Source organism: Dendrobium catenatum, unplaced genomic scaffold (genome assembly GCF_001605985.2).
Source record: "Dendrobium catenatum unplaced genomic scaffold, ASM160598v2 fragScaff_scaffold_620, whole genome shotgun sequence".
NCBI lineage: Eukaryota > Viridiplantae > Streptophyta > Magnoliopsida > Asparagales > Orchidaceae > Dendrobium > Dendrobium catenatum.
In genome coordinates this window covers 572093-598215 of record NW_021319082.1, presented here as the reverse complement: position 1 = coordinate 598215, position 26123 = coordinate 572093, and the positions used below count along the sequence as shown (strand labels likewise).

The 26123-nt window shown below is 37.3% G+C and overlaps 1 protein-coding gene across 1 annotated transcript in view; it reads left to right on the top strand.

Annotated features, from left to right (window-relative positions):
• The first annotated feature begins 360 nt into the window (after nt 1-360).
• Nucleotides 361-26123, top strand: part of LOC110092112 (nudix hydrolase 3) — a 133022-nt gene continuing 107259 nt past the window's right edge. Inside the window, exons 1-3 of the mRNA XM_028694975.1 lie at nt 361-567; nt 680-859; nt 20611-20688. Of these exons, the coding sequence (XP_028550808.1) occupies nt 476-567; nt 680-859; nt 20611-20688 (350 nt within the window). The 5' untranslated portion in view covers nt 361-475. The remainder of the gene's footprint in view (nt 568-679; nt 860-20610; nt 20689-26123) is intronic.

Here is a 26123-nt window from a genome sequence, read left to right as displayed (position 1 = left end):
AACTAAATAAGGCCAAGGTTTGGGCAAATTATTGGGTCAGGTGACCGAACGCAGAGATAGGTTCGGATAATAATAAAATATTATTTTAAAATTAGCGCAACTAAAGCGCAACTAAAGCGCAACTAAAGCGCAACCAAAGCGCAACCAAAGCGCAACCAAAGCGCAACTAAAGCGCAAGTCAAAAAGCGCAACCAAAGCGCAACCAAAGCGCAACCAAAGCGCAACTAAAGCGCAACCAAAGCGCAACTAAAGCGCAAGTCAAAAAGCGCAACTAAAGCGCAAGGTGACGCGGCAAATTTTTATTGGCTGTCCGAATTTATCTTTTGGCTCCGGTCACCTGACCCAATAATTTGCCCAAGGTTTGCCACTAGCCCTTGGCGCCGGGGAATTCCCATTTTCTTCGCTCTTTTGACTCATTGTGGAGAAACCTCAAATTGTATCTCTTGTACCTGACGGTCGGTTTCTTACTCCATCGATGCAGCCGGAGGTTGCACTGCATTTGCAAGACGATGAGCTCCTCGACGTCCTCACCAAGACCGGCGAGAAGACTGGGGTCTCCAAGCCAAGGCCCGATCCTTCTCTTATCGACCAGAGATTTTCTATTTGTCTACCTCATTAGTCTCGTTTTACGTTTTTCTTAAAAAACCCTGACTGAGCGATTGTTCATGATTTTGAGCAGGGGACTTGTGCACAGGGACGGAGATTACCACCGGGCTGTTCACGTGTGGATATACGCGGAGAGCACGCAGGAGCTGCTCCTTCAGCGTCGCGCGGATTGCAAGGACTCCTGGCCTGGACTGTGGGATATCTCCAGCGCCGGTCATATCTCTGCTGGTGACTCCTCACTCCTCACTGCCAGGTAGTTAGGCACCTCTGTCCTGCTATTTTAAAGCTATCAAATTGCTCCGGGAGGCAATTCTAATGTAAAAGATTGTCCAAATTTGAAGTAGACAATGTAGAATATCTTTTCGGATAGAACATACTTCAAAGTCAAAGTTGGGTTAAAATAGCTTACTTAATACACTCTCAGCCGGTAAAAGTGAGTTCACCTTACATGTTCATGTTTTTATAACATAATACCATTTTACGGATGCTTAGAAAATCGCACTACTAAATTTTCCTGTAGAATTTTTGAGTAACCTAACATTGAAGTTGTTAGCCAAATTTGGGTTAATCTGATACTTTTATTACGTCAATATTTGATGCAAACCAATTCTTATAATTGTTGAAAAAATAAGCAAAAGTGGCAGGAAGAAGGGTTTATGTGAAATTTAGTTTTGTTTTATGAGTACTTCAGAGATCTTTCGATAAATATTTTTGAAAATACGACTGACTTTTTGAAAATAGAGATTTTTGTTTTTATCTACGTATTACTAAAACTGAAGTTAGAGAGACTTTAAAGAAAATGAAGTGTGGGAAAATTGTTGGGCCTAATGATATTCCAATAGATGTATTGAAATGTTTAGGAGATGAAGGAATTTCTTGGCGTACTAAATTTTTAATATTATTTTGAAGACTAAAAAGATGCCACATGTGTGGAGAATGAGAGTGTTGATTCCTATCTTTAAGAATAAATGTGATGCACAAGATGTGCAAATTATAAAGGAATTAAGTTGATGTGTCATACTTTAAAACTATGGGAGAGAGTTATGGAGCATATGTTACGACTTGATACTAATGTTTTTCAAAATCAATTTGGATTCATGCCGGGTAGGTCTACTATGAAAGCCATACATTTATTGAGAGATTTGGTGGAGAAGTAAAGAGAGAAAAAGGAAGATCTTCATATGATATTTATTGATTTAGAGAAATCATATGATAAAGTTTCAAGAGAAGTGCTATGGAGAGTTCTAAAAAGAAATGGATTAATAATGCTTATATTCAAGTCATTAGGGATATGTATGCTGAAGCTGTTACTTGTGTTCAAACACAAGGTAGTTTGACCAAGTATTTTCCAATTTTAGCGGGATTACATCAGTATCAGCCTTAGCCCATTTGTTTTTTGCTTTAGTCAAGGATGTTCTTACTAGAGATTTGTAAGAGGATGTTCCGTGGTGTATGCTTTTTGCTGACGATATTCTTCTTGTTGAAAAGACTAAAGAGGGAGTTGAAGATAAACTTGAATTATAAAGATCAACCTTAGAGTCTAAAGGTTTCGTTTGAGTATATCTAAAATCGAATACATGGAGTGTAATTTTAGTAGTAATAGATATAGTGGGAGGTTTGTGACTTTGAGCAATCAAGTCATTAATAAGAGTACATGGTTTAGATATCTTGGGTCTAATGTTCAAAGTGATGTTGACTAGACTGAGATATTTTTAGTAGAATTCAAGTTGGATTGATGAAGTGGATGAATGCAATGGGCTTGTTGTGTGATAGAAATTTTTCACTCAAACTTGAGGGGAAATTCTATAAGATGGTGGTTAGACCTGCAATGCTTTATGGTGCAGAATGTTGTCCATTAAAAGAGAAGCATAATATTAAGTTAAGTGTTGTAGAGAGTATGATGCTCAGGTGGATGAGTGGTTACTCCTAGAGACAATATATAAAATGAGCATATAGATTAGAGAGAGTCGCCTTAGATGGTTTGGTCACATAAACAGTGGCCTTTTGATGACCCAATTAGGACAGTAGATGTATTAGATTTAACCTATGTTAAGAAAGGTAGAGATAAACCTAAAAAGATTTGGTTAGAAAAAACATTAGACATGACCTTTTTTTTTTATAAATTAAATGAGAATTTGACTTTTAACCGGACACAATGGAGAAAATAGATTCATGTAGCCAATCCCACATAGTTGGATAAAAGCTTGATGTTGTTGCTGTTGTTGTAGTACTTTAGAGATCATTTAAAGTAAAATATGTTTACAAAATGCTTTGGATTGATTGTGAGATGCATATTGGGATCTTCTCGATTTAAACATACCTGAGGTGGCATAAAAAGATTAGCATGAATTGATTTGTGTAACCTTGTATTTGGATGCAAAAAAGAAGCTTTTTATAAGAGAGTTATAAAAGAGGACTGCAACTGAAAAATAATATTCGATATTATAAGTTTATAGAATTACAAGCTGGAAAGCTCCAAACTTCAACCAATTTTATGAGAAAATTCTTGTAGTATAAGATACTTCGTTTGGTAGAATCAATCTTCTATTAGCACATGCTTCTATCCATATTTCAAAACCTAAAGGCAAATTTGGAAAGCTATAGAATTTTCCTCCCTCTTTTGGAGTCAAATTTGGAAAGCTACAATTATTCCTCCACTTATATTGGAATTACATTCGAACAAAACAAACTTGGTAATCAAGTATTTGCATTATTGGGAGGTATGCACCTATGTTTACTTACATGAGCATTAAATAAAGAGCTTGAGCTTATTGTTTATTGTTTACTTGAAAAATAATGTATGCAAGGGGTTTAAGTGCAAAAAGATATGCATATTAATGCCAAAAAGCTATAGATTATCCTTTGTTTGGGATATTATCTTAGATGGCTATTCATGTGGCTCACGGTGCTTTGTCATCTAAACAAATTATGACATCTTTTAGTGTTCATAGCTTGATAAATCAATTAATATTGTGATTCAAGTATGTTTTGTTTTTAGGTAGCTAAGATCCATATGCTCCACTTTGCTTTTGTTCATACTTGGGGGGATGATGCACGTGGAACCTCTTTTCAATCCTAGATGGATGTTGTTTTTAGGATATTTTAATATATTGGCCTATCATTGTGGTGAAAACTCTTACAATGCCTCAACGGGATAATTAATGCCTTGAAAGTTTTGTGTAGATAATTTATGTTTGCAATTAAGTAGGCAAAGTAGTTCCTTAATGAATGGGCCATCAAGGGTATTAAGGTGAGAATTAATGTGGTTTCAGGAGGGGGTAAAGAGCGAATAATGCTTAGGAGATTAATGATGATGAAAATAGCAAACTAGAAAATAACCTTAGGTTAGTGTTTCACTTTTTGTTAGCTTCTTAATCTTCTTCTCCTTCTCTTTCATGCTATTTTATCTTCCCTTATTGCCTTGCTTTCTAATATAATTATAATTACCCTCTTTCTATAGTTTTTGAGGAGTTTTCAAAGGGGGTATTTATTATGAATTTCATTGATAACTAAATTCCCAATGCCAGCTATATTTATGGATGAAAACTTGTTAAAAAAATTTAAACTCATAACCAAAACTAATTCATAAATCTAGGATAGCTTAGAGGATAATCCTCTTGAAAGGAAAGCTAATCCTATAAGGACTAAACACTGCTGTTGTCAGGTCCCAAGTCCTGGGTGAGAAAAGGAGAGGGCTGCGTTATGTAGTTGACAGCTAGCGTAAAACTTGTAAAATAATTATGACATAAATCCTTTAATACATTGTGTTAATGTTAAGACGTTCCTTAGAAATGACGCGTTGTATGGCCTGAATACAGTGAGAAGTGTGCAAGGTCTGTTGCATCGGTGCCTAGGTATAATGTTAAATAAACAAGGGTTTTCACATCATGGGCATATGTGGGCAAAAAAGCTAGTCCATGAAATTAGAATTATGATATGTACAAGCAAATTATGAAATTAATAATATTATAATTCATGGAAAGATAAATATTCTATGCATTCATGAAACTGTTAGACCGGTCCAGTCGGCCCAATCCATTGGGCTGGCTCGGTTCGTCTACAGGCGACGGGAAAGGGCAGAAAGAGGAGGAAAGCCGACGGAAGTTTGAGTTCTTTGGGTGGAGTCCACTTGTTTTTGAATTTGTATCTTGGAGCCAAAAGGTGTGGGAGCAAGGGCAATTAGGTCCTTTTATGTTATTTTTGAATTGTATGCATTAAGTAGGGAGAAAAGGAGAGATGAGGGTTATGTGTTATTTTGTAAGAGTTTGCTTGTTCTTCTTTGGTGGCTAGGGCTCTAGATCGAATTCTAGAGATTGGGAGAGTGCGATCCTCCTCTCGAATAGAGGATCCTTGTATCTTTGCTATTTTCCTTGCATCCACTAGTAAAATACAAGTTTTTTCTACAAGATTCTCTCAGTTTTTCTTCAGTTTTTCTTCAGTTTTCCGCTGTTTTTCACTGTTTTCCTGCTCGGGACAGCAGTTGCTTGGAGAGTTGTTGCAAGAAATGAATAGGAAATACTTGATTTCAAGTATTTCCTATCAGAAACTAAATGGGTTGGAAAGAAGGCCAAGGAGATTGATAGTTTAGGGTTAAACTATGACATTCAGGAAGGAGTCGTATTGAAAATGAGATAATTGTGATTATAGTTAAGAGTTTTAAGGATAATGTTGTAGAAATTAATAGAATTGAAGATAAAATCATAGTTTTAAAGATTTCTATTGATGCTAAGATTATTAATCATAAGTGCTTTTACTACTCAAGTAGGTTTGTATATGTGTTCAAAATTAAAATTTTGAAATGACTCAGAAAAATTAATACAAAAGATATCTCTTGAAGAAAGTGTTTTTATTGGAGGAGATTTAAGTGGTGATAGAAGATTTTAAAAGCATTCATGGTGGTTATTAGTTTGTAGCGACTAATGAAGGTGATATGACTATATTAGATTTTTCTCTAGCTTATAATTTTATAAATTTTTAACACCATGAATGTTCTTACTAGACATTTGTAAAAGGATGTACCCTGATGTAATATTTTTGCTGATGATATTCTTTTTGTTGAAACTTGTTAATTATGAATTAGGTTGTTAGACCTAAGCTTATGTCCCAAAAGGCTAACCAAGAGGGGGGTGAATTGGTAATTTAAAAAAAAATTCTTCCTCTTTTAATCCCATTAAATTTTTAGTGAAATTTTAAAAATGAATTTTCAACCATAGATAATAAAAAAACGGTAAAGTAAAAAACAACAAAAAATAAAAAACACAAGATTTATAGTGGTTTGGTCAAACACGTCCTACATCCACTCCTTGAAGTCTCCCACTTCAGGTATTGCACTATTACTACAAGTGTATCTCATTTTGCCCCCATAGCAAGGTGGAGAAGCCTTCACAAAAATTCTCTTCCACCACTACCCGGTGCGGCATAGAACCGTCGTCCTTTTAGACCCTCCAAGTGTTGGCAGAGAACCGTCGTCCTTTTAGACCCTCCAAGTGTTGGCAGAGAACCGTTGGCTGTTCACACTTTCCAAGTGTAGGCAGAGAACCTTCGTTCTTTCATACTCTCCAAGTGTAGGCAGAGAACCCTTCGACTGTTCACACTCGTCGAGTGTCGACAGAGAACCAGATATTCTTGAAAGATCTTCTCACGAGAAATCTAGAAGGACAAGAGAAAAAGTGAAGTAATCACAATTTACAAACAAAGATCCTTACCTTTGAGTAATCAAGTGAACCCTTCACGCTCCAGTAGGAAGAACTCTCCTTCAAACACTCTCTCTCACTCTCTCCTTCAATCTCCCTTCAGTATGCACGAAGACTAATAGACAAAAAGATTGCTTGACAATTTTAAGTGACCATTTTATAAGAAAGACACGAAAAACCGTCTAAAAATTATAAAATTTCAATTTTGTACGTTCATGATTGTCCCGTACGATCCAATTTCGTACCTACGAACAATGTAAAAATTGTTGCGTATGACTTCAATGTGCATTGGTATGAATTGTCTTCGTACCTGATCATCATCCCATACGATTATGGTTCGTCCGGTATGAACCATTATTCCCAAGGTTCGTTGGGACGAAAATGCATGACAAATCACAAGTTCAAAGAATAGAGGACATCGTCCTAGGATGAAGGGGTCAATTCGTCTGGACGAATAGTTCAAAGTGAAAATCCAGAGGACATCGTCCCGGGACGAACATGATAATTTGTCTGGACGAATAGTTCAAAGTGAAATTCCAGAGGACATCGTCCTGGGACGAACAGGATAATTCGTTTGGACGAATAGTTCAAAATGAGATTTCAGAGGACATCGTCCTGGGACGAACAAGATAATTCGTCTGGACGAATAGTTCAAAGTGAGATTTCAGAGCACATCGTCCAGGGACGAACAGGATAATTCGTCTGGACGAATAGTTCAAAGTGAGATTCCAGAGGACATCGTCCTGGGACGAGTAGGATAATTTTTTTGGATGATTAAGACTCAGAAAAAATTTTTCGCACTCTCTGTTCGTTCCATTGCTCTACGAGGAGTATAACTGACCTGATCGTCCCATACGAACATGGTTCGTCCTGTACGATCAATATATTAAAATTGTGAATTTTAAAGCTCTCCCCCGGCGTGTGTGCTAAGTTACTTAATTACAATCACACTTTCTGAGACTCAAGTAAAAGAAAAATACATACTTCAAGTTACAAAATATTATAAGCAGATATTGATTTGAAGTCTTCAACAATCTGGAGTATGATTTTCCTGAAATGTTAATACACACAAGAGCTTAAAACAATTCTTTCCAAAATGTGTTAGGAGAAAATAATAATTAAAACAATAATATTTGGAATCATTAAAATATAGAAGTTGCAAGAATGTAAATCATGCAAAGCTAAGTAGCAACTCTCTCAACACTTTTTGTTGATAAGACTAGAGAGGGAGTTGAAGGTAAACTTGAATTATGGAGGTTATCCTTAGAATCTAAAGGTTTTCGCTTGAGTAGATCTAAGACCAAATACATGAAGTGTAACTTTAATAGTAATAGATCTAATAGGGGAATTGTGGCTTTGGGCGATCAAGTCATTAATAAGAGTACACGTTTAGATATCTCAGGTCTTTTGTCCAGAGTGATGGTGAGGTAGATGGGGACATTATTAGTATAATTCAAGTTGGATGGTTGAAGTGAGGGATGCATTGGGTTTGTTGTGTGATATAAAAGTCTCTCTCAAACTTAAAAGAAAATTCTATAAGATGGTTGTGAAACCTGCAATGCTTTATGGCGCAGAATGTTTGCCATTAAAAGAGAAGTATACAATTAAACTAAGTGTTATAGAGATGAGGATGCTCAGGTTGATGAGCGACTTTACTCTTGGAGATGGAATGCGAAATGAGGATATATGTGAAAGGTTGGAGTAGCTCCAATGACAGATAAAATTAGAGGGAGATGCCGTAGGTGGTTTGTTCACATAAAATGTTGGCCTCTTGATGACTTGGTTGAGAGATTAGAAGTATTATATTTGGCCTATGTTACAAGAGGTAGAGATAGGATTAAAAAGACTTGGTTAGAAAATATTAAAAATGACATTTTTTTATTAGATTTAAATGAGAATTTGACTCTTAACATGACACAATGGAGAAAAAGTGTTAATGATAGTTGCTATTTGCATGTTTTACATTTTTGCAACTTGTATAGTTTTGATGATTATAACCGTTTGTACCGGACGAACTTGGTTCGTACGGGACGATAAGCTTGTACGAAATCATTTCGTACACATATACAAACAGGTTCGTTTCAAGGCTTTTAAGTAAAATCGTCCGGGACGATTTTCGATCGTACGGGACGATCTTGTACATGATAACTTGAAATCTGCCGTTTTTAGATGGTTTTTCTTGTCTCTTCTATAAATAGGCTATTCTATACTGCAAATAATACTTTTTGGTCATTGATCTTCGTGCCTATTGAGAAGAGAGTCAAGGAGAGAGTGTGAGAGAGCAATTGAAGGAGATTTCTTGCTATTGGAGCGTGAATGTTTCACTTGGTACTTAAGGGTAAGTGTTTCCACTTTCAAGTTTGAGATTACTTCACTCTTCTATCTTTTCTTTTAGATTGGACTTGTGAAGAAGATCCAGTTCTCTGCCGACACTTGGAAAGTGTGAACAGCCGAGGGTTCTCTGCCGACACTAGGAGAGTGTGAAAGGACGAAGGGTTCTCTGCCTACACTTGGAGGGTGTGAAAGGATGACGGTACTCTGCCAACACTGGGAATAGTGTGAAAGGACGAACGGTTCTCTGCCGACATCGGGGGAGTGTGAAAGGATGAACGGTTCTCTGCCGCACCGGGTAGTGTGGTGAAAAGAGTTTGTAAAGGCTTCTCCGCCTTGCTGTGGGTGATAAAAGAGAGTCACTATTGGTATTAGTGCAATACTCAGAGGGTGACTCTGGGGAGTGGATGTAGGTCTGGGTTTGACCGAACCACTATAAATCTGGTGTCATTTATTTTCCGCTGCTTATTTACTTTTTGTGTTTAAAATTTTGTGGTTGAAAAAGTTTTCTAGAAAAATTCACAAACTAAAGTTTTGTTTCCATTAAATTTTCAAAGAGGGTTAAAATTTTTAATTACCAATTCACCCCCCTCTTGGTTAGCCTTGGGATATTTAATTAGGATTAACATCCTAATTCTTATTGAACAACTACCAACAAAAAGGATTCATGTAGCTGATCCCAAGTAGTGAGATAAAGGCTTGATGCATTCATGACACAATGGTTGTTGTATTCTCTAATTTTTTTTCCTTGGTTGTCCCTTGCATGAAAAATTTGAGGACTGACAACAGGTGGAGGTATATCATTTCTCTCATGCATTGTAGCTTTCAAGCTTTTATCTTTGAATTATTTTGATATTTGGAGTGCCTTAGATCAATGGCTCTATCAAAGCTTTCATGAGACTTCTAACAACATGTTATGGCAATAGAGGCTTAGATGGTTTGCATATAGTCCTTGCAAAGAACAAAGTTGCCTAATAATTTTATGGTGGAGGTATTTTTTTGATGACCTGGATTTTTGTGTGGTTAATTTCGATATCCTTGTGGCACATATGAATTCAAGGAATTTTCAAAGGAGACCTTCTAGGGGCATTTGAGAAGATGCAGCTTGAGATTTAACTTCATGATTCTATCCAATGCCATATTATCAAGGTGCTCCAAACGGGATTTTCTTTTAATAACCAAATCATTAGCTTGCACCTTCTTATGTATCATGTTGTCATAGATTTGATTTATCATTCTATGATAGATTTTCATGGTGACCTTTAAGTCAATTGGCATAACCTTGTAGCAATTTGATGTGTTAATGCAATTGTCTTAAGTTTGGTTTTAAAATTTTGAAATAAGCATATATGTATTTCTCAAAATATCAATTTCATAATTTTCAAACAATAAAAAATATTAATTTGATGTATTGATGTATTGATGGATGATTTACTGCTTAATTTTTATAATTTTAAGGTAGATTATTGATGTAGGCAAGCCTTGAGTTTGCTAGCTTTTTGGGTCCTTTTGTTCTTTGGGCTGCTTGCTGCCTCTTGGTTTGGGCCTTGGCTGCTCTCGGGTTGGGCTTTGGCTGCTTTGGTTTTGAGCTGAAATCTTAGGATCTACTTGGTTCTAGGTCATAAATACTTGAGCTAATGTTAGCTCATTAATATGAAAAGATATTCTTTATATTAGCTCATTAAGTAGAGCTGATTTCTTGCCTTTTCCCCTCCCTTTGTGTCTCCTCGGTTTCTTCTTGGTGCTGTTACTCGTGGCTGCTTTAACTCCCTTTGCTGGGTGCTGATTTCGGTCCCCTTTGTGCCTTTTCGGTTTGTTCCCTAGCTGTTTTCCCGTGACTCCTCTACCCGGTTTCTGTGCTGCCTTTTTGACTACTTCCCTGACTGTTTTACCTGGTTCCTGTGCTGTCTTTTGTCTACTGTTATGGAATTTATTTTGGCTGTTTGGGAGCTGTTTTTGGGCTGTTTCTGGACAACTGCTGGCCTTCCAAATTCCCCTATTTTAATTAGGTTAATTAATGGTTTTATGGTCGCTGTTTAGCTACCCCTTCTCCCTATATATATTGGATGTATTGGCAAAGAAAAAAGAGACTTTATAATGTGATTTTTGGAACCTAAACCTGTGGGTTTATTTATGGAAAAGCTTGCGAGCTTGTTCCATTCCCCACTTCTTCTAGGAAAGCTTGCGAGCTTCTCCTCCCTTTCGTATCGGCTTCTCAGCTCCTTCTTCTCTCCACAAGTGTCATTCCATATGTATCTTTCTTCTCAAATCCAATGAAATGCAAGTTTAGATTTTTATTATATAAGTTTGTAAGTGTCATTTTATTTTATAAAAGTGAAGTTGTATTTCGTTTTTGGAGTATTTTGTGTATCTTTATTTCCTAGGAAGTTTCTTTCTTTTGCTTGCAAAAAATTAGAGGTTTTCCTAATTTTTTGCTTGCATCAATTTGGTATAAGAGCGGGTTAGCAAATCCCGGTTTGTCGAGTGAGTCTTGGTGAGTCATAACAGTTGTTGTGTGAGTCTTGTTATCAAGTGATTTAAGTTTTGTTGAGTCTTCTTTTCTTTGTTTAAAAAATAAAAAAAGATAAAAATAGTGATCCAGTGGAAGAATACAAGCCAGAAAATATTGAAGTGCCAATTCCAATGGATAGATGGATTCCATCTGAAGGAAGTACATATCCCCTTCAGAATGAGCTATTCAAACTACAGATGAAATTGCATATGAGTACGGAAAACTATTTGAAGAAAAAGAAGCGTCTGCAAGAACAGTTTAAGCAAGAACGTGAGAATATCCTAAAGAAATACGAAGCAAATATTCAAAAGCTTGATGCGCCTCCATCTTGTCGAAAGAAAATTAAAGCAACCTCATCGAGAGATGAGTATTTTCAACTGGAGGAGAATTGATGTAGGCAAGCTTTGGGTTTGCTAGCTTTTTGGGTCCTTTTGTTCTTTGGGCTGCTTGCTGCCTCTTGGTTTGGGCCTTAGCTGCTCTTGGGTTGGGCTTTGGCTGTTTTGGTTTTGAGCTGAAATCTTGGGACCTATTTGGTTCTAGCTCATAAATGCTTGAGCTAATGTTAGCTCATTAATATGAAAATATATTCTTTATATTAGCTCATTAAGTGGAGTTGATTTCTTGCATTTTCCCCTCTTTTTGTGTCTCCTCGGTTTCTTCTTGGTGCTGTTACCCGTGGCTGCTTTAACTCCCTTTACTGAGTGTTGATTCCAGTCCCCTTTGTGCCTTTTCGGTTTGTTCCATGGTTGCTTGCCCGTGACTCCTCTACCCGATTCATGTGCTGCCTTTTTGACTGCTTCCCTGGATGTTTTATCCGGTTCCTGTGCTGTCTTTGGTTGCTGTTATGGAATTAATTTTGGCTGTTTGGGAGCTGTTTTTGGGCCGTTTCTGGGCAACTGCTGGCATTCCAAATTCCACTATTTTAATTAGCTTAATTAATAATTTTATGGTGGCTGTTTGGCTACCCCTTTTCCCTATATATATTGGATGTATTGACAAAGAAAAAAGAGATGTTATAATATGATTTTTGGAACCTAAACCTGCGGGTTTATTTATGGAAAAGCTTGCGAGCTTGTTCTATTCCTCTCTTCTTCTAGGAAAGCTTGCGAGCTTCTCCTCCCTTTCGTCTCGGCTTCTTATCCCCTTCTTCTCTCCACAAGTGTCATTCCATATGTATCTTTCTTCTCAAATCCAATGAAATGCAAGTTTAGGTTTTTCTTATATAAGTTTGCAAGTGTCGTTTTATTTTATAAAAGTGAAGTTGTATTTCATTTTTGGAGTATTTTGTGTATCTTTATTCCCTAGGAAGTTTCTTTCTTTTGCTTGCAAAAAATTAGGGCCTTTCCTAATTTTTTGCTTGCATCAATTATTCTTGATAATTGATTTCATAGTTATTAAGAATGCTATCATAATTGCTAACATAATATGTTCCTACAACTATTTTCTGAGAACATGAAAAATAACTTCTCATGAAAAATAACATCATCACACGGCCAAATTAGTTTAATAAAAATGTACATTTAAAGTATAAGTTTATTTGTGGAGTTACGTATTATTCATGCTGAAATTGTTGAGTTTTTAATTATTGTAAACATGCTAAAACAATTTAAATTCAAAGGAAAAACCATCCTCTAAATCTAGAATAGATTGTAGGACATTCCCCTTTGAATCAGGGAAAATAATTGTCATATGGGGGTCAACCACTTCAGTGTAGGAGTGGAAAATTTCAAAATTTAATTACTTCTTATCTTTATATCTTGCAATTTAAACTCATTTTCTTTTAGAATTTGAATTTTGATCTCTTTTTAGCTTTGGCTGTCCCTTGCTTGAAGAATTTCTGGAGAGATTGTTGAGTTATATTATTTCTTCCATGCATCTTAGCTTGATATGCAAATGATGTAGCTTTGTTTTTTGACGATATTTAATGTTGGGCCCTCTCTGATTAACTGCTGTCCATGCTTTTATGAGGCTTCTTTATGACGGTCCATGGCAAGGATGTTTAGATGGTTTGGATCCTCGAATGTGACGCTCCACCAAAACTCTACATTTTATTTCTGTACCCAAATCATCCCTTTTTAAAGAAAGCGAAGGCAACCAAAGTTAAGTAAAGGCTAATTGCTAATAATGATGGCTGACATTCTCCATAAAAGCACCTTTGTACCCAAAATGAAGGCCACATGTTTCTACCTATGATGAGGGCCTTTTTGGTGTTTACTTGAGGTTGTAGGGTTAGTTATGGTTTTTTTTTTATTCAGGGTATGAATTTCATAGCAGATCTAATAACGTTGAGCAATATTTCTTGTTCATCATTATTACACTTGGTTATTGTCATGTGGAAAAGAGTTATTATAATAAAGCAACACTTTTTTCTATCAAATATGATAACATTTATTATGGTTTTGACACTACGTATGGTGGTGAAATCACCTTGGCGTTTGAGTTTATCATTGATATTAGGAAATAATGTTCATTATCAATGTAAAGCGGTAGCTGGAGTAGTGGGCTTGTTTCAAAGGGACCCTTGGTGAATGGGCAAACAATGGATGTTAAGATAAATGCATGATGAAATATGGCAAAATGTATTAATGAAAGATTAGTTTTGAGGAATGGTTGGATTGATATCTATTGAAGATAATATAACTGAAAATAGATTTAAAGCTCCATTTGGTTTGGTTTTTCTCTTACTTTTCCATACAAAAAACTTCATCTCAAAAATAGGTTGATGTTTTGATGATTTTTTTATCATTTACTATATTAAAAGTTACACGCCCCAAATGGTGGTGAAAAATTGCTTTGTTGCAGTATTTGTGAAATTTTTGTTGCAACATTTCTTAATGTTGGTTGGTAAAAGTCCAAAACGTCCTTAAATCCTTGCACTTAAATTGCTTCTAATTTAATATAGTTATCTATGATAAACATGATGATTAACTACTAAAATTTTAAATAAATTAGTATAATTTTCTTAGAAAAAAAAAACTTAAATTGGATATCATGATATATTCATCCTATCATTTGTATATTTTTAATGAATGATATATTCAATATGCTACTCAAATTATTTCATCATTTAAAAAATGACTTTTTTTAATTTTATTCGATAATTTTCAGAACAATTTAAGCTAACTAGATAATTTTTTATATAAATATCATCCATTGTTATATTGTTAAAGAATAAAGAATGAATGAGTGTAGTGCCATCTTTTGGGATTTAAAGTAGCTTTCCTGCAGTAGTTTTTTAACTAATTATATGAATTAACACCTCAGGCAATATCGATGGAAGGCATCTTAGGGTGATGATGTTGATAAAATCACACAAATTAGACTGGGATTCACATTTAAAAGCCCACCAAGTAGAACAAAAATCTATTGTCTTTTGATGTAAACCAAAAAATAAAAGAAATTTATGCCAAATGATGATTTTATCATCATCTAGATCAAATAAATTCTACAAAAAATTGTAACTGCTGAATCCGACAAGTTGGTTAAGATTCACACAACAAATAAGAGACCCAAGTGTAACATATTTGACTAAAAACAACCATGCTTGTAAAAACCCGTGAATTATATAGAAGAAAAGAGAAAAAGTAAATAATTCATCATATAGAGAAAATCAGTCCTCATGCTAGTATAAGATTATGACTTCCATCGGTAATTGGTAGTCACAAGTGCACCACTCACAATGAACTCAACATCCAACATGCAAAAACAATATTTTAGGAAACTAAGAAAGATTTATGAAGCAAAATCTAAATTTATATGTTTAATGGTGCGGTGACACTTTTAGACATTCTTTCAAATCCCATCCAACACAAATCCACAAAATAAACATGCCTAAGTAACTTACATTAATTTATTCTGTGTGCAATGGACTATAAGCAACTAAATCAAACTATCCAACACTCAATTACAGCAGTTACCAGGTGCATATAAGTGTACAAGCAACACAATGTCCAATCTTGTGTATGATAGAAAACTAGATGCATAAGCATTAAAGTAATTGAGCATAATGTAAACTATATGCCCAATCAAACAAGTTATGAGCTCTTAAAAATTCAATCACTAAGCAACACAGGGTCCAAACGAGTGTTGAGGATCATTTTAGGATCTATTAGAACTGTTACTTGGTGTTCTAGACTTAATTTTTGCACTTAAGAGGCATTGGTGTTCTAGACTCAATTTTTGCACTTATGAGGCAGCTTTTTGCAGTTTTTTGTGTTTGTGTCAGAATTTTCTACAATTTTTTCCCCAAATCATGTGTAAACTCCACTGAAGGGGATGGAATTATGATTGAGGGAGAATAGTTGATGCAAGACTAAAATGTTTTAATTGTATGCGATAAGAATTTGCGCGATTTCTTGAATAAAACAATTAAAATTAAAACTATTAGCAGTCAAAACGACAAAAGAAAACAAGAGAGGGGTGCCTACGTTTAGGCTAAGCCACTTGCCAAACTCTTGAATTATCAAATAACTCAGAATCTCAATAGTAAGCAAATGTTGTAGCTTTCAACAAAATCCCTACGCTAACAATAAGATTAGAAGTATAGAAAGCTAACTCAATTCCTACGATTACTAAGTTTGGCAGAGATAGTTGAACAAGACCTTCATGAATCAAATCAAACCACAAGAGAGAGTTAAACTAAGAAAGTACGAGAGTAGGTGTCACGACCCGACCCGGTGAGCTCGTAAAGGACGAGGCTGGAACGGAGATCGGACAATAGAAATTAAAAACCTTTACATTACAATATATAAAACATCTCCAAATCATAAAGAAAGAGCCACTAAGCAAAAATCAAGAGAAATTTTTCTTTATTACTATTCATCCATCAACATATCAACATAACAATTCAAACATAAAGTTTCTAAAATATAAAAGATGTCCAAAAACCTTTCCTTACATTTCATCTTTAGTCCTTCAAACTCAAAACATCAAAAACAAAAAGACAAAACCTATTGCCCGTCGTTTCCCTACGACGGTACGTAAGGGGGGTCTATTTGCCATTATCTTTTATCAGATTCTCCTGAAAAGTGTCTCATAAGCAGGGTGAGTCACAACTCAGTAGATGAAAATGACATTCAAATAAAGTTAGAAACAAGGAAGGGACTACAACATGCTTCTATTTCTCAATAAATGAATAATCAACATGTCATAACATTTGTCTAAAGTGAATCATGCCTTTACATCAACCTTTAAGTTCTCTTTCTTTGCCTAAACTTGAAATTCTTTCTCTTTAAGCATTCATGTCTCAATAGAAGCGTCATATGCATATAATATAAAGATATAATATTCATAATATCATAATATATAACAACCGTCTCGGAAATATCATTTGTACTGATCAGGTACACATTAATCGACCATTCCTTTACCATTTGGTTCAAAAGAACACCTTTACGATTTGGCACAAAAGAGCCCCATTATCATTGCTCAAAAGAGCTCATTTATCATTGATACTTCCGCGTCAACATGCACATGCATATATTCCTTACTTATTCATAAAAGAGGTTTATGTAAACTATTCAAGTCTATGTTCTCATATGAAAATACATGTTTGCTACTTACATGAGAAAAGAGATATACTCAAATGTATATTGCAAGTAAAGAGAAGACATATGTAATACTTGTAAAGAAAGAAACATGAGATTTATCATTGGGTTCTAATAATGCATAAAAACATTGCTTTTACATCATGTGATCATGAGCTTCTATAAATAAAACATGCTAGTCATAATGATGTTACAAAGAGCATAAAGAGAAATGTCATTTCTACACGTTTGCATGTAAAGAGCTTTCTAAATTTAAGAGAATTTCATTTCACCTACCTCACCACAAAGTGATTCGTCAAATGTCCCTACAAACCTTTCCCTTTACGCAATCAAAATGTACAAAAGATATACATAAGGTGTAAGCATTAATTTGTTCCCTCTTAAACTTCTAAAAGGCCCTAAATTATGAACATGTAACTATTCCATACATCATGCTTTGACTTTCTAAATAACCCCTCCCAATTCATGATAATTCCATTTTTATTTCTACTAAAATTAGGATTTTATTATAACTCTAGCTTTTGGAAAGCCTCATTCAAATCTTTTGCTCACCTCAAGCATATAAACATTCTCTTTCACTTAAACTCAAGTTAACATACAACAAATTATCGGATTTACCTAATTTAAAATTTAGAAAAATAATATTTAGTGCTAAAGCTAAAATCTTTTGCTTTAAAACCTCCCTAAGCTCAGATAGGAACCAACACTCTTAAAGTTTTCATAGTTTTGGAAAGCCCTAACTTTGGAACATGAAAATTGTCTTCTAAAAAAAGAACTATCTTCACAAATAAGCTTCATAACATCACTAGGAAACTTTCCTACAAAGACATTTTGAAAGAAAATGAAAATCGGAGAAAATCCTAAATTTTAAAATTCATATTTTTCATGAAATCAACTCATTTTTTGGTTTAGAAACATCCCCCTACCCTACCCTATCTTTATCTTAAAGAAAATTAAGTTTTTACAAAACCCTAGATTTCCCCCCCAGAGAAAACTCCATGAAAAGAAGATAAAACTCTTGCAAATGACGTACCTTATCCTTCCTTATGATTTCCCTTCAATTCTCCTCGCAAACCGCCGCCGGAAACCACCCCTAGGCTCGCCGTTCCTCCTCCCGTCGCCTCCTTCACGTGGCTTCCGCTCGGTTCGGGCCGCAAAAGGAGAATGGGGGACCGAGACATTTCGGCCCCCTTATAAGAGTGGGAAGCTCATTCTATTAGCCTAATGTCCTAAATGCCCTCACTTAAGTTATCCAAGCTTTAATAAACACTAAGGGTATTATGGGCATTAATGTACTTCTATGAATTTTAATTTCTAAAATGAGTAAAATTAGACATAAGTTTTATACATCAAATTTCTTAGAATTTTGTGTAGAATTTTATAAAATTATTTTCGTCAAAATCCGACGACTTCGAAAGTTTCACTTAATCTCGTTGTGACACATTGAAATGCGTGCGACGCTGAAGATTGTTACTTTTCGGGTTTTACAGTAGGACGATTGGAAGACCTTTGTCACGGTTTGGACGTAATCCACCACTGAACGGTACCAAGTTGCTCCTCTTCGGCTTCAGTGAGAGTATCTAGAATGCGCTCCACGTACTCTTTGACAGTGTGGTCAATATTCGGATTGACGTCGAAGAAAGTGGAGTGAAGGATGTGAACGAACCCTTGTTTGTCACAGGCGATGCCGTAATCAAGATCTGGATCGGCCATGCATCTCGTTCGTAGGATTGATATGTTTTAGACGACGTCCTTTTGTCTTCCTTAAAAGAAAGCAAGCCTTCAAATGGTGGAGAAGGATGAAGGAGCTCCCTTGTCAAAATCTTTGTGGAGAACCTTGATTGGGATGCAAAAGGGGAGAGCATTTAATGTGGGGGAGGGAAATTTGAGAGAGGGGTGGATAGGAGAGAGGGCCGGCGGTATTAGAGAGGTGAAGGCTTTAATTTATTTCCAAAAAGGAGAGCTTCTCCTTTGGAAATAAATCAAATAGGTGGGGTTAGGAGTTTTCGGCCAAGGAGGTGGAGGATGGAATTAGGAATTATTTCCAAGAGGGGCTTAATGGGTTTTGGAAATATATTCCAAGGGATTTATTAAGGGGGCCGGCGACAAGGGGCTAGGGAGGGAAATTAAGGAAGCTTTTAATGCTTCCTTAAATTAGGTAATGAGATTTGGTTAATTCCAAATCTCATTAAAATCAAATAGGAAAGGGTTTGAAAACTTTCCTAAAATAGCTTTCTTAAATTAGGAAATAATTCAAATTCAAATAATTTTGAATTTTGAATTTAAACTTTCATAACTTAAGAGTGATTGCTTATGGAAAGTTTTTAAGAGGGAGTTGAATTTGTGGAGGGAAGATGAGGAGGTGGGGTAGGGCTGGCGGCTTGGTGGGTTTGTGCGGAGTTTCAGTGGAGGGATGGTGGGTTATGAAGGCCGGCGGCTTGGGTGGTGAGGCGGGGTTAGGTGGCCGGCGGCTAGGTGACGAAGGGAAATGAAAAATAGATAAAGAAGAAGAACCACAAACTCGGCCGTCTCCAAGGTTGGTGGGTGATCCAAATTCCCTCTCCAAGGGACCTTGCTCCAATCTCTCAAGCTCTCATAAGAACTCAAACAAGGGAAAATTTTTTGTCATTCAATCATTAACATGAAAAGAAACAAGAGGGCTATATATAGCCTTGTACAAATGACTCAAGAAAATAAAAACACGATGATGCCCTCAGGGCTTACATACGACCTCCCTTAAGTAAAGTGTAAAAACGGAAATACCAATAAAGCAAATATAACGTAACATAATAATAAAGAAAATGCATAATATGACTCAGAAGTACATCGACTCAATCGTGGCCATAGATCGACGTCCACGTCTCTGATAAACTTTCCAAGCTTTGATGTCCCCATCAATAGTTTAGTTCATAGTTTGAGTAGAGATTCACGTTTATGTCTAGGACTATTTGCACATTGGGATTCCCTATATATTATGATATTATGTTCATATTTTTAAGAGATGGAGTATTGTTGCACTTATAAATTTTTAGGCTAGAAAATTGATTTGTCGACATAAAGTTTATTCTGATCGAGAGCATATTTCGATGCATTTCTTGGATCTCAAAACACCCAAGTATTTGGATTAGAAATTTCACATTCAAAATTTCAACTTTCAGTAACTTATAATCAAGATAGCGTGGTTTAACAAGGAGTACTCAACAATGCCATAAAAACATGAATTTGAGTTCAATTGAGCTTAAATAAATTACAAACATGGATAATTCTTGAGGCCATTGGAGGGGCAAATGGCTTTTGAATTTCACAAGCTTACAATTGAAACGAGTATTTTGATGGTACAAAATTGAATGAGTCCAAGCTTGCTTAATTATGATTTTGTCAAGACTTGAAGTTGTTCAAGAAAATTAGCATGATTACATTTTAACTAAGTGTTAGCTTGAAACCACTGAGTATGAAGCTCAATCTTCAAAATAATTTTAAGAGAGCTTCACTTTGAAGTGCAAAAAAAGCAAGCTTTAGGGCGATTATATTGAAACATAGGTGAGATGTTGGTTGGGACATAAGGAGAGATCTAGCCTATTAGTTTTTTGAATTATTCTGTATGCTGCGACATTAGCTGAATATAGAAGGTTTTTCCTTTGATAATTTCTGGTTACTCTAGGTGTGCATGGTGACCCATGGTTCATTTTTTTTTAATTCTTTTTACGGGTTCAAATTCATCAATTTTATTTGTTTTTGTTTCCCATAAAGTCTGGCATGTATCTGTACTGGTTGGCTGATGAACATTTTTGATACCAAGTGATCTCGCGGTTAATTCACAAATGTTATAGTGCATTTATTTTGGTTCCATCATCATTTTTATTACCTGTAGTAATGGAAACATTCTTTTTCGCATCTTTACAATTTTTTTTTTGTTTTCCAGGAGGGAGCTCCATGAAGAGCTGGGCATAAGTCTTCCGAATGATGCTTTTGAATTAATATTTGTCTTTCTTCAGGAGTGGTAAAACATAATCATTTTTCCTTCAATCATATCCGCTAATGTGTTATAGTAATTTTGTCCTAAATTAAATATGAAGTCTGATTTGCTATGATTTATTTTCTTTTGGCATATCATGTATTTAGTTATCTGTTTATATCACATTGCAGATTATTTTTCTATATAATAAGCATATTTTCCTCATTCTATCTGGTTTAGGATGGGGCTATGTATTAGAGGAGCCAAAGCCTTAGGGAACGGGGAAGAGAAACCTGTTACATCATCGGGAAATGTTTCCGGTATATAGAATTTACTTAAAGGAGATGGTGTAGAACACAACATATGTGTGAAAGAGGTTGAGCTAATGTGTTACTTAAGTGTGATGAAGATAGTTTATTTGTCTTATCGGTAAGGATAAAGTTTAATGAGGTTCTGGAAGTCTTTAAATTTCGTTTAGAGTTAGTTGCTGTTATGGACCGGTCTAGCCGGTCCCATATGGACTGGATCACATGAAACAGGCGGACATTTTCTGCCTGTCTATGCTGCCGACCGAACCACAAATCCCACAGAGAAATTTAGGAAGGATTTTTGAGGGAGTTCGGTGGGAAATTTGAATGTAGGGATTGTTTAGAGATTTTATTTTCAATTGACGAGCTGTCATGCCTTGTTGTTGTGGAGAAATTCTTTTTGATTTTAATAATGTGATCTGAAGTTAACACCGCTAGCAATCTCCATCAAGAAATCATCATATCAATAAAACTTCAACGAACACATTCTTTTAATCCCTTCATGGCTAGAATGTGTGAAGTGCGTGGGAAGCTTCTTAAACTCTTTTGAAGTGGACAGTCAGATTGACTATTCTCTTTTTATGATTTGATATCCTTATGAATAATACATCATTGCCTTAATATTTTCAGACAAATTGTGAAGCGGATTGCTAATTTTGTGGAAGAATCTTCTTTATATTCTTTCAAGATAGAGAAGAATAATGACCATGATGATGGTATGTAGGGGCACAATAGAGAAGACTTAATAGGGTAGGAGACTTGTTGATGTGAAACCAAATATGCAAGGATGATTAGATTAAGGAATTTGCACGCTTAATATTTAGAGCACGATAATTATATCTTTATAGTGATTTCGAATAACAACATAAAACACAAAGAGCGGTGACATAAGCTTAGGCTAAATCATATGTGTAGGAGTTAAGCCCGTAAAACAATCAATTAGTCTAACATTGCATACATGGAAAGTTTTAACAAGAAATCCCTAGACTAACAATGAGATTAATACTATGAAGGATCCCTCACACAACTCTATAATTTACTAGGTTTTAGCGGAGGACCAACACGATCTCAGTACAACAACAACAACAACAACAACAACATCAAGCCTTTATCCCACTATGTGGGGTCGGCTACATGAATCTTTTTTCTCCATTGTGTCCTTTTAAAAGTCAAATTCTGATGTCCTTCCTATGCCCATCGACCTGTTTTTTCATAATCTGTTGAGCTCTCAGTAGATGTTTCTTTAATTCTTCTAATACTCAATCCCTTTCCTTTAAGTACTCCTCTACGGAAGAGACTGGAGTACTGCTACTCCCAAAGTGTACTAAGTGAGGGGGGTCCCTTCCGTACAGCATTCCACTTTGAATGAAGTCATTTGTGAAGCTGAGTGAAAAGAGGTGTTGTACCAGTACTCTACTCAGGACAACCATTTGATCTAAAGTTTGGGTGTCTCCGACACAAAACATATCAAATAGGTCTCCAAGCTCCTATTGACCACCTCTGTTTGGCCATCTGTCTGTGGGTGGTAAGCGGTGCTCCTTTTTAGAACTGTCCACTGTAACCTGAACAATTCTCTCCAAAAATGACCGAGGAATACCTTATCTCTGTCTGACACAATCACCTCTGGTATGCCATGTAATCTGACCATCTCTCTAATGAATGTTGAAGTCACTATCACCGCGGTGTAAGGATGTCAGAGGGGAATGAAATGAGCGTACTTGCTCAATCTATCCACCACTACCAAGAGTACTATGAAGCCTTCTGAACAGGGCAGCCCATCTATGAAATCCATGGATATCTCCTCCCAAACTCATCCTGGTAGTGCCAACGGCTGTAGTAGTCCTCCTGGTGACATCGCCAAATATTTGTTCCTCTGACAGATCTCACACCTTGCCACCATCTCTTCTACATCTCTACGCATTCCCTTCAAGTTAAGCTCGGCCGCCAATCTTTTATAGGTCTTCTGCACTCTTGAATGGCCCCTCACTGCGCTCCCATGAAATTCCTGGAGTAGATTTGGGATGTGGATCGAGGTCCGAGGCATCATAAATCTTCCCTGATATAGTAGTCTGTCTCCCTCTAATGAGTACCCTGGATGGCTACCCTCCTCTTTTAGCAAAGCTGCCTTGATTCTTCTCAGTTCTTCATCTCTAGCACTTTCTTCCCTGATAGCCTCCCAGTCAAGCATCAAAGGAACGGATAATGCCACTGCCTGCAGTTCCCCCATGCATCTGGACAAAGCATCCACCGCTTTGTTCTCTACTCCTGGTCTGTACTGAATCTCAAAGTCATACCCTAGCAATTTGGACAACCACCTTTGATGCTCTTCCGTCACCATCCGTTGTTCTAGTAGGTATTTCAGGCTTCGTTGATCTGTCCTGACTATGAAATGTCTCCCCAGCAGGTAGGGCCGCCACTTCTGGATGGCTAATGCGATGGCCATTAATTCCCTCTTGTACACTGACTTCAGTCGGGCTCTAGCGGTCAATACCTGGCTAAAATAGGCAATGGGTCTGCGACTCTGCATCAGTATTGCACCCAGCCCGTATCCTGAAGCATCTGTCTCCACAATAAAGGTCTGAGTGAAATCTGGCAAGGCTAGGACCGGTACCATAGTCATTGCCTTCTTCAAGCTCTCAAATGCTGCTGTAGCTGCTTTTCCCCATAGGAACCCATCCTTCTTTAATTGTTCCGTGAGTGGCCATGCTATGGAGCTATACCCTTTTAAGAACCTCCTGTAGTAACCCGTCAGTCCTAGGAATCCCCTTAATTCTTTCAGATTTTTTTGCACTGGCCACCTTATCATAGTTTCAATTTTGGATTGATTCGCTGCAACTCCTTCTTTAGATACCACATGGCCCAAGTATTCTACACTGGCTTGTGCAAAACAACATTTCTTCAAGTTAGCCCTCAGCTGGAGCTCCTGTAGTACCTCTAGCACCCTTTTCAAATGCTCCCAATGCTCCTCTTCTGTCCTGCTGTAGATTAGGATGTCGTCAAAGAATACTAGTACAAATCATCTGAGATAAGGTTTGAAAATCTTGTTCATAAGGGCCAGAAAGGTAGCTGGAGCATTGGTAAGGCCAAACGACATCACCAGGAACTCATAATGTCCTTCATGAGTTCTAAAGGCCGTTTTGGGTGCATCATCCTTCATTCGGATATGGTGGTAACCTGATTTTAAATCTATCTTGCTGAAAATCACGGTTCCACTGAGTTCATCTAGTAGCTCGTCAATGATAGGTATAAGAAACTTGTCTGGTACAGTTTCCTTGTTGAGTGCTCTATAGTTCACACAAAAGCGCCAGCTGCCATCCATCTTTTTTACTAACAGAACAGGGCTAGAAAAAGGGATGCTGGGTCTGATGATCTTTGCCTCCAGCATTTCTCTAATCAACCTCTCTATCTCATCTTTCTGGAACTGAGGGTAGCGGTAAGGTCGGACACTGATGGGTGACACTCCCTCTTTCAACACGATGGCATGTTCCCGCTCCCTCAGCGGTGGCAATCCCTAGGGTGGCTGAAACACCTCTTGGAACTGCTGAATCAACGGCTGGATGGAGAGGGGTATGTCTCTTCCTTCTTCCACTCTTATTCCCTCTATCCTCCGCATGCTAACTGGATATCTTTCACCATCGTTTTAAGAGAAACTAGGGATTTGGAAAGCCCCGTGTCCCCCTTAATTACTACCTTCCTTCCGTCCACCATCTACTCCATCGTGAGTGCTCCCCAATTCACCTTGGTGTCACCCAAAGTTTGCAGCCATTTCATCCCCAGGATGACGTCCGTGCTCCCCAGCTCTAGTGGAAGGAAGTCCTCCCTCACCTGTATCCCCTAGATCGTCAGTCGTACTTCTCTGCAAATCCCCTGACATTTCTCTATCTTCCCTGTCCCCATCATCACTCCGTAATAGCCCGTGTCCACCAATTTTATTCCCAGCTGGTCTACGACTTGGGTGAAAATGAAATTGTGGGTAGCTCCACTATCAATTAACACCACCACCTCCATGTCCTCTATCTCTCCCGTCACTTTCATGGTGTGATTCATAGTGAACCCCACCACTGAGTTTAGGAAAACCTCAGCGAAATCCAAGTGTAGCTCCTCTTCTCCTTCTGTCACCTCCTCACTTCCCTCAGTTTCCTCTTCATCGCAGACGGTGAGAACCTGAAGAGTTCGGTTCTTGCACCGATGTCCTGGTGTGTACTTTTCATCACATCGAAAGCATAAGCCCTTAGCCCTCTTCTCCTGCATCTCTTTCTCTGTCAGTCGTTTGAAGTTTCCTCAGTTTCCTCCTGTCTTCTCCTTGGTGGCTTCTCTATTCCCTCCTGTTGTAGGGCCTTTCGGTGCGAGATGAGTGGTTGTCATCCTGTACGTGCCCCCGATGCTGCTACTCCTGGCCCCCTTCTCCAAATGCTTCTGATTTTCCATCAGTTGGGCCAACTTCATGTCTTCCCCTAGGTCACGGGGCATCAACACCTTTATTGCTGCTCGGATCTCTGCCTTCAACCCTTTCATGAAATTTTCCTCTAATACTGTATCTGAGAGTCGCTCCACCCTGCTAGCTAGGTGCTCAAACGGCTCCCGGTAATCTGCTACTGATCCCTCCTGTGTTAGAGCAAAGAACTGCTCATGGAAGTCTCCTCCTTGATCGGTTTGAAAATGCTATATTATGCAATCTTTAAATTCCCTCTAATTTCTGATCGGTCTACTCTGGTCTCTCCATTGAAACCATGACAGGGCTTTCCCTTCTAAGCATAATCCGGCTGTCGTTAGCTTCTCTTCCTCTGTTAGCCCATTGACGGCAAAGTATCGTTCCATTTTGTAAATCCACCCATACGCGTCTTCTCCTTCTAATATGGGCATCTTCAACTTCCTTACCTTTTGATCCCCCCATTGCCTCAGATTCTTCCATAGTTTTCCTTTCCCAAGTGCTAGGTGCACCCCAAGTTTCCCGATCTTCTCTTGCCCTGCCATAGCCCAAACCCCCTTCAAAATCCCCTCTTCTTCCTTCAAATTCAGCACCACGACGGCTGTAAAACCCGTCATGGCGTTCCCACTCAGCCCTTCCTTGCTCCGCTCCCCCATATCCATACCTTTCTCCATGTCGATCTCCTCTTTCTTCCCTATGGAAAGGCTCCATATAGGGCCTTCTTCTTCCCCCTTCCACGATTT